The 18,627-nt window shown below is 31.9% G+C and overlaps 3 protein-coding genes across 3 annotated transcripts; 1 reads left to right on the top strand and 2 right to left on the bottom strand.

Moving 5' to 3' along the window:
- The first annotated feature begins 1,016 nt into the window (after nt 1–1,016).
- On the top strand, nt 1,017–1,514 carry LOC106104168. The gene has a single exon (XM_013284121.1). The coding sequence runs from the start codon at nt 1,017–1,019 to the stop codon at nt 1,365–1,367; it is 351 nt and encodes a 116-aa protein (XP_013139575.1). The 3' UTR covers nt 1,368–1,514.
- A 3,648-nt stretch (nt 1,515–5,162) lies between these two features.
- Nucleotides 5,163–6,578, bottom strand: LOC106104040. The gene is made up of 4 exons (XM_013283978.1): nt 6,545–6,578; nt 5,803–5,852; nt 5,377–5,512; nt 5,163–5,278 (listed from the first exon to the last, which is right to left on the bottom strand). Exons 1-4 carry the CDS (start codon nt 6,576–6,578, stop codon nt 5,163–5,165), a joined length of 336 nt encoding a protein of 111 aa, XP_013139432.1.
- A 3,814-nt stretch (nt 6,579–10,392) lies between these two features.
- On the bottom strand, nt 10,393–12,372 carry LOC106104177. The gene is made up of 4 exons (XM_013284128.1): nt 12,322–12,372; nt 11,821–11,906; nt 11,018–11,156; nt 10,393–10,640 (listed from the first exon to the last, which is right to left on the bottom strand). The coding sequence occupies exons 1-4, from the start codon at nt 12,338–12,340 to the stop codon at nt 10,558–10,560; spliced, it is 327 nt and encodes a 108-aa protein (XP_013139582.1). The 5' UTR covers nt 12,341–12,372; the 3' UTR covers nt 10,393–10,557.
- Between the last annotated feature and the right edge of the window lie 6,255 nt (nt 12,373–18,627).

Raw genomic sequence — 18,627 nt, 5'->3', positions numbered from 1 at the left:
CGGATAATGTAATTTTGGCGGAAGTTATGATCGACTAATGATTTTTGAATTTTGAATTGAAAAACTATTAGTATCGAAATTTACGTTGAAAGAAATCGTTTTCATTTTTTAAACTAGCTGTCGCCCTCGACTCCGTCCGCGTAGGATAAAAAATAGGATAAAAATAAACAAAAGCGAGTAGCCTACGTATTCTTCCAGACTATCTTCTACATCTATACCAAATTTCATCGAAACCCGTTCAGCCGTTTTGGCTACAAACTCTGACAAACATTCATCTATACATCTAAACTTTCACACTTATAACATTAGTAGATAAGCGTGTGTTGCAACAAAAAAATGCGATATAATTAGCACATCATAAATGTTACACCTCTATATAAAAAATACTGCAGAGTTAAGTCATATATATTTAAAAAGCTTATACAACCAATAAGAAATCATTAAGTTGCCCTTAGGTAGCATTTAGCGATTCTGCTCACGACAATAAGACTGTCTGTAAGTTGTTATTTTTAAAAGAAACACTTTAAGGACTAAAGTTGGATTATTATGAGTCAGGACATGTGACTTACGATCCTGGCTTATAAGTCAAGTGGCTTTAAGTTTAAGTGTTATGCAACTGGAGCAAGGAGTAGGTGTAGACACGCGTCTCTTTGCATTAAGGTCACGTGCGCACTGAACAAGGCTGAGTTCTTTTTATTCTTGTCGTATTTACGGCAACATAGGAATGTTACATCATTATACAGATATTTTTGTTTACATTTAGGTTCTAAAATCAACTAAGAATAGTCTAGAAGAATATACTACAGCTCAGACTTTTTAATTCCGCGTGGTTGAAGTCAAGACAGTTAGTTAATCACAAGTAAAATAAACAAAAGAGATAGTTTAAATAACTTGTTTCTAGAAAAGCTATTTGTTAGTTAAAAAAAATACATCTACTATTTTTTAATTTCCACAGAACAAGAACCAATTATTACATTCTGATACAATTAATCCTAACTTTTAAATTTCCAGCTAAAATGCGTCGCATACTCTTAATTGGTGCCATCATTGTGATGACGGAGGCAAGACCTGGTCTTCTCTTCGCTGAACCATTACAACCATTAGGAATCCAATATGCCCACCCATCAGCTCCAGTTATCCATGCTCATCCTGCCGTGGAACTAAACGCTGCCAGTGAATCTCTGTTACCACCGGATCTACTGAAGTCGAAGCGATTTTATGACAATCCAGCTATCGCTGCAGGCTTGGCTAAAGAATCTTGGTTCACGAATAAGGAGATGCAAGTAGTAGAAAGAGAAGCGGAGAAGATACCAAGGGAAAGGATTTATAAGATTGTTAAAAGTGCTGGATTTTTAGATAACCATTAGTATTTTAGTTTGGGTAGAGACCCTTGTATATCTATTGCTGTCTCTATTTTGTCAAAGAAAAAAGAGATGACAATATATATGTACAACGGAGAGACGGAATAACACGACATTTTAAGGACTCAGTTATGTTTTTTATTTATGTTTAAATTTACGTAAGTATTTTAAATTTCACAACTACAATATAATTATAATTTATTATTTTAAGTAGATATAGATTGTGTAAAATAGTAATTATCACAAGTATAGAGTGCTGACACTCTTCATTCTTATAAATATTTAATTTTTATATCTGTAAATAATCCGTATTCAAAGTCTTAATATAACCATAACTTTAATCTTAAGTAGGCACTTGTAAATAAATTGCACATATAAGTAACGTCACCTTGTATACCTTTGTAATTATATAAATTATTATCTGATAGTGAATCTAAGTCATATTAAATTAAAATTTACGTATGTACTAATGTTTAACATAATGGTGGTTGGTGTTTACGATATGTCATATTAAGTACAGTTTTATTTTTTATTTAAGTTGTAATGTATATGGCCATATTTATTACTATTAATTTTCATTATTATATAGGGAATTTAAAATATATGTTTAAATAATTGTTAAATTTAAATGTACGTACTGTGATCTCGAAGCAATAAGTAAGTGTTAAGTTATTGTTTCATGTTTATCGAATTAATTTATTTTAAATAAAATTGTTTTGATAATTCATTTGTTTTCATACTAAGTTATTTTTCATACAATCTTCACCGTAGAGCGGTTTCTTGAAACTTCGACCACGTTTGCATGTCACCCAACATTCGTGAGCTGGTTTTTGAATGAAATCTGAGAAACAGATGTCCCATCAAAATATAATACTTTAAATGACTTTGCATATAATTTTTTTCTACTAATTTTAAAAAAGAAACATTTTAATTTGTTGTTTTGTTAAGTAAATCATTACTTAACGCCTTTGTATAAACTTAATCGTCAATTAAGCAATCCTTAAGTGATATTTTTATTACTTTAATCAAATCTTGTTTCTCTGAAGTACAATTATTTATATTCTCTGAGGCGTTTACTTAGCTTCGATGAAAATGGCAACGGAAATTGTTTACAAGTTAAATCGACAATTCCAAGAAAGACAAAGAAGTTCAAAATGTTTCAATGAAGCCTGTTTATTTAAGTAATATTACGGAGAATGTGGGGGCGGGAGACCACTGAAACGTGAGCTTTATGGATTGGCGGTTAACGTTTGTTTGTGTTATATTACAGGACGATATATTAGGTCTAGAATTGTTGGTTTTCCTGGGAAAAGGGACATGGTATATCGGAAGCACTTAAATATCACAAAGGGGTTGTGAGTAGTTACTTTCCAGAACTGTTCTTCAATTTAGGATCAGCCAAGACATCATACCTTGGGTATCAAAAATAGTAAGTCAAATCCCTTAGGTTTGTTACAATGCATAAAATTTGAACAAATTACAGAGAAATTTTTAACAATCATTCAATGTTTGTCGTTTTTTAATTGTGATTATGATGAAATGATACCGAAAATCATCGATATTTAAATGGGAATGCTCTAAAACTCCAATTTCATGGTCACCCTACACGAAAGTTACACGTGTTTTCATAGGCACGAGTAATTTAAAGTGGGCGGGAGAATTTCACTTTGAAACTAGGAAATTCCACGTGCATAGGATAAGCATACTTTATTAAACTATAATTTTAAAGAGTTTTTTTATTAGTATAAGGTCACAAGCAAACTGCCACTTGATTTCCCTAAAGTAGCGATGTTGGAAGTGTAAATTTAGTAGTATTTTACCCTCAAGTACCTTTTTTACTATCACAGTTGAACTCGTGCATGTCGCATGTGTCAATAAATGTCCTCATCTCCCCGCAGTCATCGATCCCGCACACGGGGACTTGGTCGTGCCGGCAGATGTCCGCGATCTTACATTCTTCTTCCAACTTTAGAGAAAAAATTAACAGTTACTAAATACATTTATTTTAAAATGGCACAAAACAGATTCACTACATGTAGATCGTAGTTTCTTGTACCTATATGACTGTAAAACACCATTATAATAACTTTCTAAACTGTTACTTACTTTGTCATTACCTAGCGATTCATTAGTTGAGTTACTCTGTTGAAACGTAGTTCAACCTACAACTCAAGGTATGTAGTTCGAAAACGCCTTTTTTATCGAACCAAAAACACTAAGGGATGGTTAAAAGTAGTTGAGAAACCGGCCATCAGTCTCTCAGTTGTAAACAATAGTCTATCTAGTTTAAGTGAGTTATTTAGTGATCTCATAACGACTTTAAGTACAATAGTAAGGCATGTTTGAATTATGTACAAGTTTAAAAGTGCAATAATAAAAGTGGATCGAGCATAGACAAAAGGCCAGTCTGCACGTTCTCGTATAGTACGTAAGGTCACTTAACCCGCTTTCATAACTGGGTATTCCTCTTTTGGCACGGCGTTCAGGTCGTCCGTTGGAAATTGGAACAAATCATTTCGTAATAAAAGTTGTACTACTGAACTAATGAAATTTGGCTTGCAGACAAATATTACTGTTACATGCAAAATATTTTAGTGTGCCATTTTGTAATGTTCTTTTAATTAAGTACCTAGTACTCTTTCTGTCAATATTAGTAACATTGAGGAATTGTTTTCTTTTGATTGTTTACATTCAGTTACATTGCTTTTTCATCTTTGTTTACGTGTGATGTTATATTTATAGTTACTCTTTGACATACTATAAAAGCAAAGGCTTTGAAACATTTTAATACTTTAAACATATTAAATTTCTTATTAAACCTTAATTTCTTTGAATAACTTTTCTTAGACCCGTCGTCTATCCCACCAACGCAATCCTCCCACGTTGAAAACTCTATTTTATAGTTCACTGACTTTCTAGGTAAGACAAGATAATATAAAAGAAAAAAGATTAAAACGGATAAAGGTTAATAAAAAGAACACTGTTTAAATATTGTTAATGCCCGCGACTCCGTCCACTTGCAAGAAAAAAAAGGAAAGTGAGCCTATGTGTTCTTCCAGTCCATCCACTATATCTATACCAAATTTCATCGAAATCCGTTCAGCCGTTTAGACTACAAACTCTAACAAACATCCATCTAAACTTTCACATTTATAATATTAGTATGATAGAAAAAATTACCTTTGCACTGTCGACATGGCAGTCGCAGCCGCGGTTAAAAAATAGAAATATAAAAACTACAAAAACAATGTGAGAAAACATATCATGCCACAAACATTTCACATATTGTTACATGTTATTACTTGACTTGTATTATATGTTGTAAAATATCTGTCTACGATATTTCATTTGTATTTTATATACAAATCTAGCTGAAATTTATTTGATACGATTGGTTTTATTTGGTTTGCATGAAGCAATAAATAATTTCTAATATGAATGACTTATTTTAGGAATCTTACGTTTCAATGCTTCTAAACTAATTTTAAAGTTTATTACTATTTGATGAAAAGAGTCACTGAATTATTAAATACGAAGCAAATGCTTATCCTTGTGATAGACAAAGGTATTTGACTTAGTTAAGTCAAAGACCTTTGCGAAAAATAAGTGATTTAATGATAAAATAAAATTCTGCCATTTAAAAATAGCAAATTTGCTTTTAAGGTTTGTGAAATAAGTCTCACAGGCGTTGCAATGTTTTTTGTGAAAAATGTTTGCTAGAAATCATTGTAAGAAGACAAATTATATATTTAATTGTTTATTTAAATCTTTTTTAACGTTAACAAACTATCAATTAATAAATTAAAGTCTATTAGCTTTAGCATTAAGGTTGCAGTCGGTTCGGTATTCTGGTTTTTTGAAGGAGCGTCCCCTTTTACAAGTTACCCAACATTCGTGAATGGGACGTTGTTTGAAATCTGTAAATTAACATGATATATTGAGAAAAATAATAAATTTGTCACATTATATTTTTTGTAAGTAAAAGAAATATAAGAAATCATATATGAAGAGATACCTTTTTTGCTATCACAGTTAAATTCATGCATGTCACAAGTATCGATGAATGTTCTCATTTCGCCACAGGAGTCGATGCCGCACATCGGAACTTTGTCGTGCACGCACAGATCCGCTATCTTACACTCCTCTTCGTTCTGGCAAACAAAATATCATTAACTAGCTGTTGATCATGACTTAATCCGCGTGAAATTAATAGCGTTCATTACTCATAGATAAATTACCTTTCTAACGATGAATTAATTTTAATAATCAGCCCAATAGTTTTTGAGTTTTTTTTTTTATAAACACAACGATACATATATTTCCTCTTTATATTAGTACAGATAAGCCAGAATCAAAATCTTTTAATGTTTTTTCTAATATTCACAGGAAAGGTGTAAAGCTAAAAACGCCAAAAATACCTTTCGATAGCGAAATCTCTTACCTTTATAGATTCGCTATGTCCTTTTACTGTACTTGTATATAATAGCAGAACTAAAATTGAAAAAAAAATAAATATGACAGAAAACTCATTAAGCCTTACATCAAAACATAGACAGTGTGCAAAATACATTATACCTTAAAGATATTTCAACCCTCTAGGCCAAGACTAACATCCTGCGCGGATTTTCGACAAATCATGGTTATTGAAACATTATGATTAGGTTTGCGAAATTCGATCTTTATCAGTAAACAATGACGCTTATACCGAAAACAGTGTGGTATTAAGTATTTATGATAAAACATATAAGAATGTTTATGTCTCTAATATACAGCGGGAGTTAATATACCACCTCCGTGTTCTCGTCGATCGTTTGCCCCCTTTTGTTATAAAAAAATTTAAAACACGTGTTCAACTAAACAGTGTCTTACAATCTATTTAGGGTAACAACTATTCTCAAAAAAGGTTAAAGATCGTCTCGAATTTCATACATTATTGTAATAAAAAACATTAAGTTACTTACTAAAGATAATGAACATATTGTGTTCATTCTTATAAATATTTATTTCGAAATAATGTTACGTTATAAAGGAACACGGGTATGGAATACTTTTACGGCATCGTTAAGTTCGCGAACTAGTTTTATAACGCAAGCGCAAACAAATTCCATTTGCAATCAATATTTTAAGCCCGCTACAGACGTTCAGTTCTGACCGTTTTAACTGAATAATTGTTCTATTAATACCGTGCATCATTATAAGCTGCCCGCTGCTGGTCATAGGCAATGCAGTACACAGAATGCAAAATTGGAATTGTGCAGTTCAAAATTTGCCTACAGACGTTTTAACTAAATAAACTCTTGAGACAAACTGAACTCAGCGTATGTAGTGGGCCTTACGTGTTCTTATATTAAATTGGAGATTTGAAAAGTTTTCGCGTTTTCATTGAAGAAGTGAAATAGGTGTAGTTTTGAATAGCGAGATTTAAAAATGAGAATTGTTGCAATTAGAGATATTTTACTAAATCAATACTAATATTATAAAGAGGAAAGATTTGTATTTTTGTATGTTTTAAAATAACTCAAAAACTACTGGGCTGATTTCAAAAAGTCTTTCACCATTAGAAAGGTCATTTTTCAGTGAGTAACATAGGCTATTTTTCTTATTATTATTTTAATTTGACGAGGGCGAAGTCGCGAGCAACAGCTAGACTTAATAAATGTCTTTTTAAAAGACGCTGAGTTAGTTTTAATTTATTACAATAAGTATAAAAGTTAAATGAAATTGAATATAATGGATAATTGTTTTAAGAAGAGTGTTTAGGAATATATCCTTATGGTATGTTTAAAGTGATTAAAATTCTACATGATTATTGCGTAAAAAGTTTCAATAACTTCTTGTTCTCCCTCTTGACACCGTGTCTGAGAGGGCATGACGAACAGGGCAGGTCTTATCGACTATTTATTAACAAAAAGGCGTATCAATGTCACTAATTAAATCACAGGCAGCTAATAAATCACACTTTGCCTATTCTACTACACTTTCACCTTCTTGATACTTTAAATTTTAATTATTATAAATCTATAGATCAATATGTATTTGTCAAAGTATACCAGTAACGGTGATTATTTACTGAAGCAAGATGTACGAAAATATATGGTTACCTCCTTGAAAAAATTATGATAGCAATATACATGGCGGCGGATATCTGTATCTGCGGCAATAATTAATTAACAGATTACTTCCGTAAAAATAAGATATGTAAAAAAACTGTTTGTTTAAATGAAAATAATTCTGTTAAATGTACAACATTCTGGGAGTTTATTATGGGTGGCAAAAAAAAATTAAGTATCAAATACATTCGTGGAACTACACCATTATGACCGCTATAAGTTGCACTTACTTTACACGCTAATCTAATTGACGAACACTCTACTAGCGTGCGGACATTATGAGGCAATTAACACTCGGTAAGGTACCTTCTTGTCGCTACTTATAACAATAAAACCATTTATAATTATCATACTAATTATTTAAAACATTTCAGCCGCAGTTCTTCTAACTTTAGTAGCCAACGCATTTCAAATTGAAACGCTAGAAGATGTCTTAGTATACGCAGTGGAACCAGCAAACGTATGTATTACAGTCTAAAATTACATAAAAAGTTATACTTCCTCCTAAGATTTTTGATTATTTTGCCAGAAAATTCAAAAACGTGAAGTAACCGATACAACTAAGAAAAAACAAAACTTTAGCCAATTCAAAGAGTTTGTTGAGAATAAATTGATTCAACATACACAAGCTTTGGAGCATTTGGTAAAACTAGTACAAATGAATGAGGAGACGAGTAGACAGCTGCTTGAAAATTTGAGCAACAATGTTGAGCAGCCGAAACTGCCAGAAAAGATAGAGGTACATCAGCAACGTAGACCTGTTCATTTAGATGAACCTGACCATCCTATACTAAGATTGGGCAAAAATGTCACTAAATACGGCAAGTTAATCGGCAATATACTTATAAGTGAAATAAAAAATCACACCGATCCTATACCAATAATTGAAAAAGAACCCAAATGACCTAATTGATCATAATTTAAATCTTTTTGATAATAAATCTTTTATCTTTGAATGCTTTTTCTTTATTTCCTACTCAACTTTATCTTCTTTATTACCCTTCAATTTTTAAATTCCTCACTTCTAGAATATAACAATTTACATGTCAGAAAAATGCAGAAATGTCTTAGATCGGACTCTATTTACCACATTTATCGTTTGTCTTACTTGATATTGCCTTTTCAGGTAGTATCACGTCGTTCCTTCAATGATAAACCAGTGTTAGTGGCAGATGGTCCGAATAAAACGATAAGTCCATGGTGTGGGGTGGCCATATTATGTCACAGAACATATTCTCCAGTTTGCGGATATGACGATAACTTTGGTTATGGAAAATTCGATGATGTTTGTCATATGCTTCAAGTTAATTGCTATTGGAAATACAGTAAGTAGACCTTTTATTGTTTACTTTTTAATTAAGTTTTCTGTTTTTTTTTTATTTGTAATTTTTAAATTTATTTTCAGATTTCGCTCTCGTACCATCATGTCGGCCGATAATGTAATTTGAAAGGTTTTAATAGTGTTAATAACTTTATTTCTTTATATATTATTTTATAAATATGTGTTTATATTAAAAGTAATTTTATATTGATGTGTTTTTATCCAATGCCCGGCCCCAGTTCCTTTTGATTCGGACAAATGTCCTCATCTTCTTTCACGTGTCTGAAAACTAAACGATTATCTTTTTATTACCAATAGAAACGAACATTTAGCATAGATTTAAATTCATTTGTGTCGCATAAACTTCTACGCTTTTTGTTTTTTTTTTTAAATAAAAGAAAGCATAGGATACGAAATAATTGTGCAGTTGTCTACGTTAAACTTTGCGATAAATTCTCACATTCGTTAGTGTCAAAAATTTGTTAAGTATTACCATAATAAGACTTTATTACCCATATTATTTTCGCAGGAATATTCGTACATATCGCAAAGATCTATGAAAGTTCTCGCTTCGTTAACAGATTTCCCGCAGATAATGACCGTGTCATGGAAACATGTGTAGGCGTGGTCACACAGTTTCTTTAGTTCCGCCTGGAATTAAACATAACATTTAACAAGTCACATAACCAAAAAGAGTATAGCTTAATTATAAACTTAAAAGTTTAAGAAGTACACAAGCCTAGATATAGTACGTTACTACAAAAAAGGACGTAACATAAGCACAAAGTTTACATATAATTGCACAGGCATTTTTGCACAAGCACAGTTAAATTATTCACGTTAATCAATGCAAAAATTCTATGAATATTTAATAGAACATCTAAAAGCACAAAATAAGGAAAGAGACAGTAATTTTGATTTTAATTTTTTTAAGAGACTTACTACATTCGTTCTATCTCCAACAAGATGTGACTTTACCGATAGTATTAAAACATTTACAAAGAACAATGTTCGTATAAAATACATGAGTAATCCAGCAAATGTCTTGTCTGAAGTGTTTCTATACAAAATAATGTTAAAGTTCACTTGCAACAATCAGCGGATGTTTACAATGTTTGCGAATTTCATAAAGGATATTGTTGTTATATCAACGATCGAATAAACATAAGAATATTATTCCAGAAATAGATATTTTGTAAACATAATGAAGAGTCTGCTTTACTTCCTGTATAATATACATCTCTTTCAGACACTTCGGAACAGATAGAGACAGCGATAATTTTCATCTGCTTATGAAGTTGAAAACAACTTTGGGAAATAACGCGACACAATGAAATTGAAACGCCGTAATAAATTTCCATTTATTGTATTTAAGGTTTTCAGTTCCAGTTTTATCAAATAAAATTATAAATGTTTTTCAATATTTTAATACGTAGTTGTAGTCTGATGATTCGAAGTTTCCTGAAGGACGGGGATTTGGGGATTTTATATGAGAAAATTTGTATTCTTTAGTAAATTGAGTGCTTGTGGTATTTATTTTAGAATGTTATTTTACATTCTGAGAAATAAAACAATTCATTTAGTACGGGGTTAATTTTATTAAAACAAAAAGGTACAAGTTAAAACAGTATACAATTGGATTAAAATACTTTTAATAAAATACAAATTTAATACAATAAAGTAAATAGTGATTTTCATAACTTAAGTAGGAAAACATAAAGGATAACATAAATCGTAGATAACATAAAGTATACATGTTTATATTTTAATCATCATAGTAACTGTTTGTGGGCCGGCGCGACACGCTCAGTATTGATTTATCTTCGGGACAAGCCGTTTGCTTGTAATCTGGAAATTAAAAAAATAATAAGTATTCACATTCATATTTTATTTCACTTATTTATTTTCACTTTTACCATCAAGATCGTCTTTTGTTTTGCGCTTTTAAAACTCTAGGTTTTATTGTAATTCACACACGTAACTCTTTCTGATCGATAGGGTTATAATCGAGAAGGTAAAATAGTCCAATGTTTCTTTACCTAAACAATATAAAAACTATTACATAGCTTGAGTAGTAAAAGTAGGCACGCAGGAAAAATCATCATCCACTTGCCCTTATCCCTTATGAAGGGTCGGCACAGAATGTACTGCTCTTCCATACATCTCGCACGCAGGAAAAATAAGCACTCTTATTCTCGACTTGTACACTCAAATGCCTAACTTACTTCGTCGTCTAATGCAATTAAAGTCAAACATATCGCAAAGGTCCCTGAAGCCCATGATGTCGCCCGCGTGGCTGACTCCGCACACGGGCACGCGGTCGTGGTTGCATACCTTCGCCATACTGCACCATTTCGCACCCATCTAGTAGACATAAAGGTTTTATAAAATTTACACTTTGTAAATCTATTTGACGTCCGTTTCCTATGAAAAAAAAACAGAGGTATTTTTTATAACAAGTGTATGGGCACTTAAAATTGATGGCTGTAGAATAAAAATCTAACAGTAACAGGAGTACACATTCTTCCTATAAGGAATAAGGGAGGTTGTCGGACGGTAAAAAGATATCGGACGATATAATCCGAACAGGACCTCCAACTCCAATACCTAGTATATAATATTAGGAGACACAATATATAATATTTGAAGACGTAGGAGTGTCAACTTTTAGCTAAGAAACTAATAACTTTTCAAATTACAAAATTATATCAAACTCTACTGTATCCCAGTATACTGAAGTTTCTTATTGTTTCATTCTAAATGCATTGAAAACAGGAACATTGTCGGGAAACTGGTTAAAGTTTAATAACATGGAAATTGAACACGCTGTATAACGCACGGAAAATTTACATTGTTTTGTTTTTGCGAGCAACCAATTTGTTTTGCAACAAATTTTAAGAAAACATCTTTAAATGTTATAAAAACTTAACTAACTAAGAGAAGGGACCAAACGATAATTCTGAGGTTATAATCGACCCTAAGTCGTACGTAACTGAAGTGACCAAAATGTGTGTCAAAACTTTTTTACCTTGCGTCCCATAACAATATCCTCGTTGTCGCGGTCCCGAGGTGGTCCGTGAGCAATCGTCATCGTCAGCCAGAACAATAACACAACTGCAAGACATAAGCGTTCTTAGAAAAATAAATTAGCTCGCAAAATACCTTAATAGGTTTCAAAATTTTGTAGTCTATCTCGTAACATCATCGTCAGCAGCTCACTAGTCGTCTCCACTAAGGAGTTTTCTTTCTTTTATCTGTATAATATTGGTAAACTAAATATTTTACATTTACAAAATGCTTTGTGCCTTCAGACTTGTGCGTGGGTGTAACAAGTAAGAAGATGTTCTAATTTAATAAATATTTTCAAGTAAAGGTCACTTATTCTCAAATTAATTATGTATCTACTGATTTAAATTTACATTGTATATAGTAAATGTATGAGCTAATTAGATTATTTATTAAGACGCTAAAATTTTTCAAGGTTAGTAAAGATTTAGTAAATAATAAATTAAAAATATTAATGTGTTACCGAAACTTTTCACGTCCATTTCTTTTGCTTTTCCGTCGTCTTAACCCTTTGGTAACTTGGTTATAAATGATAGAACAAGTTACCATAGTGCTTCAGGTGTTTACAAACTTTGTCTATTGTTACTTGGAACACCTAGTTTGTACAAACTTCCTACGAAGTAAATAACTGCTACATAGATTGTTGATGGAACAATGGTGTCGCTTTGTGCTTAGATAGGAGGCACGTGTTTACATTTATATTCATATGTTTCTCGAAAACCTGCAAGAAAAAATATATTTACGTGTCTTTTAATAAGTTCCTATAACTAAAGACAGAAACTTTTAGTTCAATAAGCTATTTCCGTACATCTGAAACTAACACAATTGTTTAATCTCTCTTTGAGTCCTTTGAATGAAGGTGCGCCACGACCACTACTCTATTTTTAATTGTGCAACCCAACAGTTGAACTGGCTGCGAAACAATCGACAATCGCATAACAGTTGTGCAACAGTGAAGTCAAAGGTGTGCGCCCATTCTTATACTACAATGGTCTGAAGTCCTTCGTTCAAACCTAGGATTGTTTTGAAAATGTGATATTATAGCCCGGGCGTAGTGTTAATTAAAGTATCTATTTAATTCTTTTTGCACAACAATTAGTATACATATAACGAAACTAAGCTGAAGTAGTTAATGATCTCTTGACGAATTCGAGTCCTTCTTATCTATGACAGTATACTTACGTGTTTTGTATTCACAATTAAATTCTAGAAGATCGCATAAATCTAAGAATCTTCTAACTTCTCTTGTTACAGGATTCAATCCACAGAGACGTCTTTTATTGTGAACACACACGAACGCATCAAGACATGTTCTCTGGAAAATCACAAATTAAACACTACAGAGAAACACACGATTTAAACGAAGTTATTTAGGCATAAAAATAATTACATTCCTGTCATTTTCTAGTCATGATAGTGGGAAATCACTGTTTCTATTGAATTTTTCATCTTATCAGATTTTTTTTGTTGAAAATAAGGTTGCAAACGAGCCAGCGACCACCTGAATCCACCGAAATGGAGAGCGACCGCTGCCCATAAACATCCGCCAGCATGCGTTGCCTACCCTTAATTAACGGAGGTGGAGACGCACATAAAGAGGACATTTCCCCTTCCTTTGCGTCCCCTCTACCGTCAAATCCACTTTTCCTTCCCATCCTTTCATCTCAAGAAAAGGGTGGAAACGGAAAGGAACTAAAATCAGGCCTCCGACACCACACTCATCAGACGAAACGCGGAATTGCTTCCACTTCACGCCTGTTTTCTGTGTGGTTGTGGTATTACACCGGGCGAGCCGGCCCATTCGTGCGAAGATGTTAAAGCGGACTCTACCACTGTTAGATTTATTGTTAAGGATAAAATGGTAGGTACTTTTAGTCCAGGATAATGTCTATTTAAAGTCCTTACTTTTTTTCGTAGTTGGCCGTCAGTGATGTGTGTAATTATTCCGAAATATATCAACAGTATATACGTAAAAGTACATAGAGTTAACATCTTATTATTACACGAGATTAGTAGTATCTTGGACGCTCAATACGCAAGTATCTGTATTCAATTTTATACTCGTATAAATTGGTACTTATATAATGCAATATAAAAAAGCAATGAATATAAAATTCAATCGGAAATTTAAACATTTTCACATTAAATTTATCACCAATAAATTTTGAAAGTGCAAAATTTTAACACTTTACTCTTGAATTTCAAAATGTTCGACAAAAATGTATTACTAGGTATAAATATTTATTTACACATTGTTAAAATAATTAAATTTACAAATAATCTGTATTAATTTTCAGGTTTACAAGTTTTGGTTATCGTCTGCATATCTACGATATCTAGCGAACCGGCTGGAAGGGTAATACTGGTTTAATTTAATTTTTATGCACTAAAATGACATCTAAACAAGAACACAAAATAATAAAGTTCTTACCTCATACAACGTAGTTCTTATCGTTAAGTACGAAGCGTAATAACAGTCATATAGAAGAAAATTAGACCGCAATTCATTTCAAATAAAGGGCACAAGCATTTCCCATATTTATGTGGCCATAACTAACTAAATTATGAAAAGTCTCACACTTATTCAAATTCTAGACAATGGCCTTCACTTCGTGAATTGGAGTAGTGTTGATTTATACTATTGATATATAAACTAATCGACTACTTAACGAATACAAAGTAAAATTTAATTTCTTGTCCGTTTTATCTTTGTCAGGCTTGTTATCATGCTAAGGTTTGTGTTCATAACGCTGTGGAGAAATGTGGTATTGATTCAAAAGGGAAACTAAGAAGATTCATCGACTCCTGTGATATTAAAGAATATAACTGTTTAAAAGGAACTGGTGAGATTTTACATAGTTTAGTCTTTCTATGAGATTAAAAAAATCTTGAGGTAAATACGAGTAAAAACATTTCAGATTTTGAGAAGACACTTTTGGAGAAATGTGCATCACTTCCTTCACCTAAAGAAGATCGTAAGAAAGAGGAAAAAATGAAAGCGACAGAAAACGAAGAAGTTGACAGTCATACACAAGAGAGCTCCGAAACAACAACAAAGAAATCAAATGCGAGCAAAAATCAAAATGCCAATTCAAAGAAGAAGAAAGTTAAAGAAGAGAAAAGGGAAGAGAATTTGAAAGCAGAACAAGAGGATTCAGCAAATACTGATCAGGAACATGAATCTGTACCACGAGCCAACGTTGATCAAGCGAATGGAGCTTCAGAAGAAAATGAAAGGAAAAAAAGGGGACCTGAAAGAAAAGTTAAAAATAAAAATGTATCGAAATCTCAAACGAATGTAGAGAATGATGGTGCTGATTCTGAAGCCAATGTTAAAGATAATGATAATTCTCAAAATAATGATAATGAAAACGACGAGCATGACGAAGAAGTAAATAATGATAGCAAAAAGGATTAAATAACGATTAATACAAAAAATTATTAAATATATTAGTATCAGTTTAACTTGTCTAAAGTATATATGTGCAAATATACAATTAAAATTTTATTTAGTTACGAATTGTTTTTTCGCTTATCCTTCTAATATAAAAAATATTTCAACCTTTATTCCTTTAATTATAACCAGGATAAGTAAATAATTTTATGTCAATTGAAGTAATGGATAGATGGAAGACATGGATGTTTCAGCTATGAAAATTCATAGTTATTAAGAAACAAGATAATAAATAACTTAGTGAGATTATGAACAAATTGATGAGAAACTAATTGTCAAATTTCTTCAATTCAGTATTCACGACATCCATTCGTTGAAAAGTATTGGTGTTGGAGAGCGAGGAATTGTAGAGAACCTAGCGAAGTAATCTGTGCAGTAGATATAAGGAGAAACGTTAAAACTACATTCCCGGACGATTGTAATATGTATATGTACAATTGCGAAAATAATCACGGTTAGTTAAAATTATAAAGATATTTTTAAATTGATCTTACGAGGATCGTATGCGATGTAGAAACTCTTGTGTAATACAGTATTTGTTTTAGATTTCACTGGGACTGATATGTCAAAATGTTCACGTTAAATATTTAAATCGTCAAAACTTGAAAGTCTTTGAAAGTAACATCGAAAATACTGATCGGTGTTTGTAAAAATACAGATTTCGCGTGCGATTTTTTAATGAAATAGCCAATCATATAGAATTCAAATAGAGATATAAAACTTTAAAGTATACAAAAATAGTTTTAATAAACCCGTATTAATAACCACAAAAATATTAATTTATGAAAGACTAGCTTTTGTCCGCGCCTTTATCCATGCGCAATTTAAAAAAAAACTTAGTAGCCTATGTGTTCACACATACTATGTTCTACATCTGTCATCATCATCATCATCATCTCCCCTGCCTTATCCTACTCCCGTAGGGTCGGCGCACCGGGTTTTCGTCCTCCAAAGGTATGTATGTACATGCTATGTCCTACATCTGTGTTAAATTTAATCGAGATCCGTTGAGCTTTTTTGCAAATATGTATGAATTAACAAATATTCAACCATCGCAATTAGCGAATTATTAATTTTAAGTAATTATGATTGTCAGTTATCTTTTTTGGTTTGCTGAAGTCAATATCGTGGCATTTTTTTATACTTTTTAATACACCGCCATCTATTTATCTATTCCTTTACTAAAGCGTCAAACCATGTTTGTGATGTAGACCGTATTTGGTTGTTAAAACATTATATTTTCATAAGATGGCATTGTAGTACTTACTTTAAAGTAAATGATAGTTTTATCTGCTTGTTGTTTTCTTTTTTAAATTAGATTTGTAAAGATTTACGTACTATGTAGCTTAAACTAAAAAAATCGGACAACATCATCAAAAAATAGGAGCTGTTATATGCAGTAACAAAAATACAAAAAACAAATGAATTGGCAATCATCTCCTTTTGGGAGTTAAAAATGCCTATTTGTAAAAATAGAAACTACATCTACGATATCGATAACCACACATTTTTCCTAATTGAATAGAACGAAACATTGTGAACTATCTTATATAGTCCTATCTGAATTAAACTTACTAACTAGTTGTTTATAATACAATACGTTTCTATGTTTCACGTGCGTAGAACTGCGAAATAGTTCGCAACGAGACCAAACTGTTACCTTTTAAAGTGAAAATGTCAGCTTATTGTGTTCGAGATTAGATAGTCCGTAGTCCGCACCCACTTCACCTGCTTTTCTCACGATGCCCATTGTCTGGATGACGTAAGATCGCCGTTTATGTAGTGTCCAACATTCTGAATGAGACTTTAAAGTTACTTGATCCTTATAGTAACAAGTAGATATATTTTTTATTTAAATTACACAGAAAATGAATCCCTAAAAGTGTAATGCATTTTAAAAAGATGTTTTTTTCTTATACGACTATAAGAGAAAATTAAGTTGGTTACCAAGTAATGTTCGTGGATGGTTTTGAGACGTGTTTTGCACTTTAGAATAACTATAGTTTTTGCTTACATTTCATTACAAGTTCAGTAAAAATGTTAGAGTGCCTTAACATTTGATGAATTTTCGAAAAGATTAACTTGATGATTTGACGAATATTTTAATAATTTCTTTTTCTATTTTCCTTATTGTAAGTTTCATACGAATGTTACACACAAAAATATTCTATCGACAATATGTCACGTAATGCATAAAGTCTGAATGTTATCCGGTTTCAGAGCCGCGCTGCGCCATTGTTGTATTTTTGCATATTCTTTGTCTCATAGATAACCTATTTTGACTTTCAACATTCAATTATTACAAGTATCATATCATTTTCTTATCAATCTTTTCCTTCCGTTCAATTAAGTCCTGTAGAAATAAAGATTATCTTGAAAGGGATGCCGAAACCAAACGCTTGGTATCTAACAGTTTCGATGAAAATATCGATAGTATCGATGTTTCGATAAGTTGTATGGATATCGAAAATTTAAACCGATTTAAATTCAGTGTCGTCGCCGGGGCACGCGTTGAAAAGCGTGCGTCTAAGCGATTAGTAATAGAAAGGGTGAAAACAAAGAATAATTTTATTTACTAATCAAAAATTCAGTGAGTAGACTGGAGTCGTGTATGCGCCGCGCACACGTGGCAACAGACATGAAAATCGTGCGTTTAAAAGAAGTCCATAGTGATGTACGAGAGGGATTTCTCGATATATTATTCTAAGATAGGTAACAACCCTTTGTGCTTTGTTATAATAAGGAAAAAGTATCTAGATCTGATTCCCATATACTTTCAAATACTTTCCGTAAAGTTCAAAATTATTTTATTTGTTTTAAAACTTTCCACTATATTGTTATTTACTAGGTAGAGCTGTAAATATAAATACGAAACACCTTGGTAGATTGATTAAGAAACTCACTGAGAAATTGAGTATTGTTACATTTTTCTTTTAATGCATTTAATCAGTTTTTGGTACACGAAATAATCATTCTAATTTTTAGCTTATTTGTACAAGACATCGACATGCGTATCGACGTTTGTTAATGAATGATAACATCACTATTGTGAAAGTCAAGTCAACGTCGTGCGCTACCCTGTCGATTGTTTTCAATATAGGTTCATTTCGTTTAACACGAATAAAGAAATCTGCTTGTGCTTTGACGGTAACGTATTTTGTATTCATTGTAACACATTAGTGGGCTTCGACTCTGCATTTCTGCGCCGTGATTACAATAATTATGTTCCTTATTGGAGTTTTTCTGAATCAATTGTAAGTGCAATAATCTGATATGATATTTATGGACTTAGAAACGATTCTTTTATTACATAAT

Source organism: Papilio polytes, unplaced genomic scaffold (assembly GCF_000836215.1).
Source record: "Papilio polytes unplaced genomic scaffold, Ppol_1.0 DF823691.1, whole genome shotgun sequence".
Classification (NCBI taxonomy): Eukaryota; Metazoa; Arthropoda; class Insecta; order Lepidoptera; family Papilionidae; genus Papilio; species Papilio polytes.
Note: the sequence above shows the minus strand (reverse complement) of the source record. Positions and strands in the feature narration are given on the sequence as shown.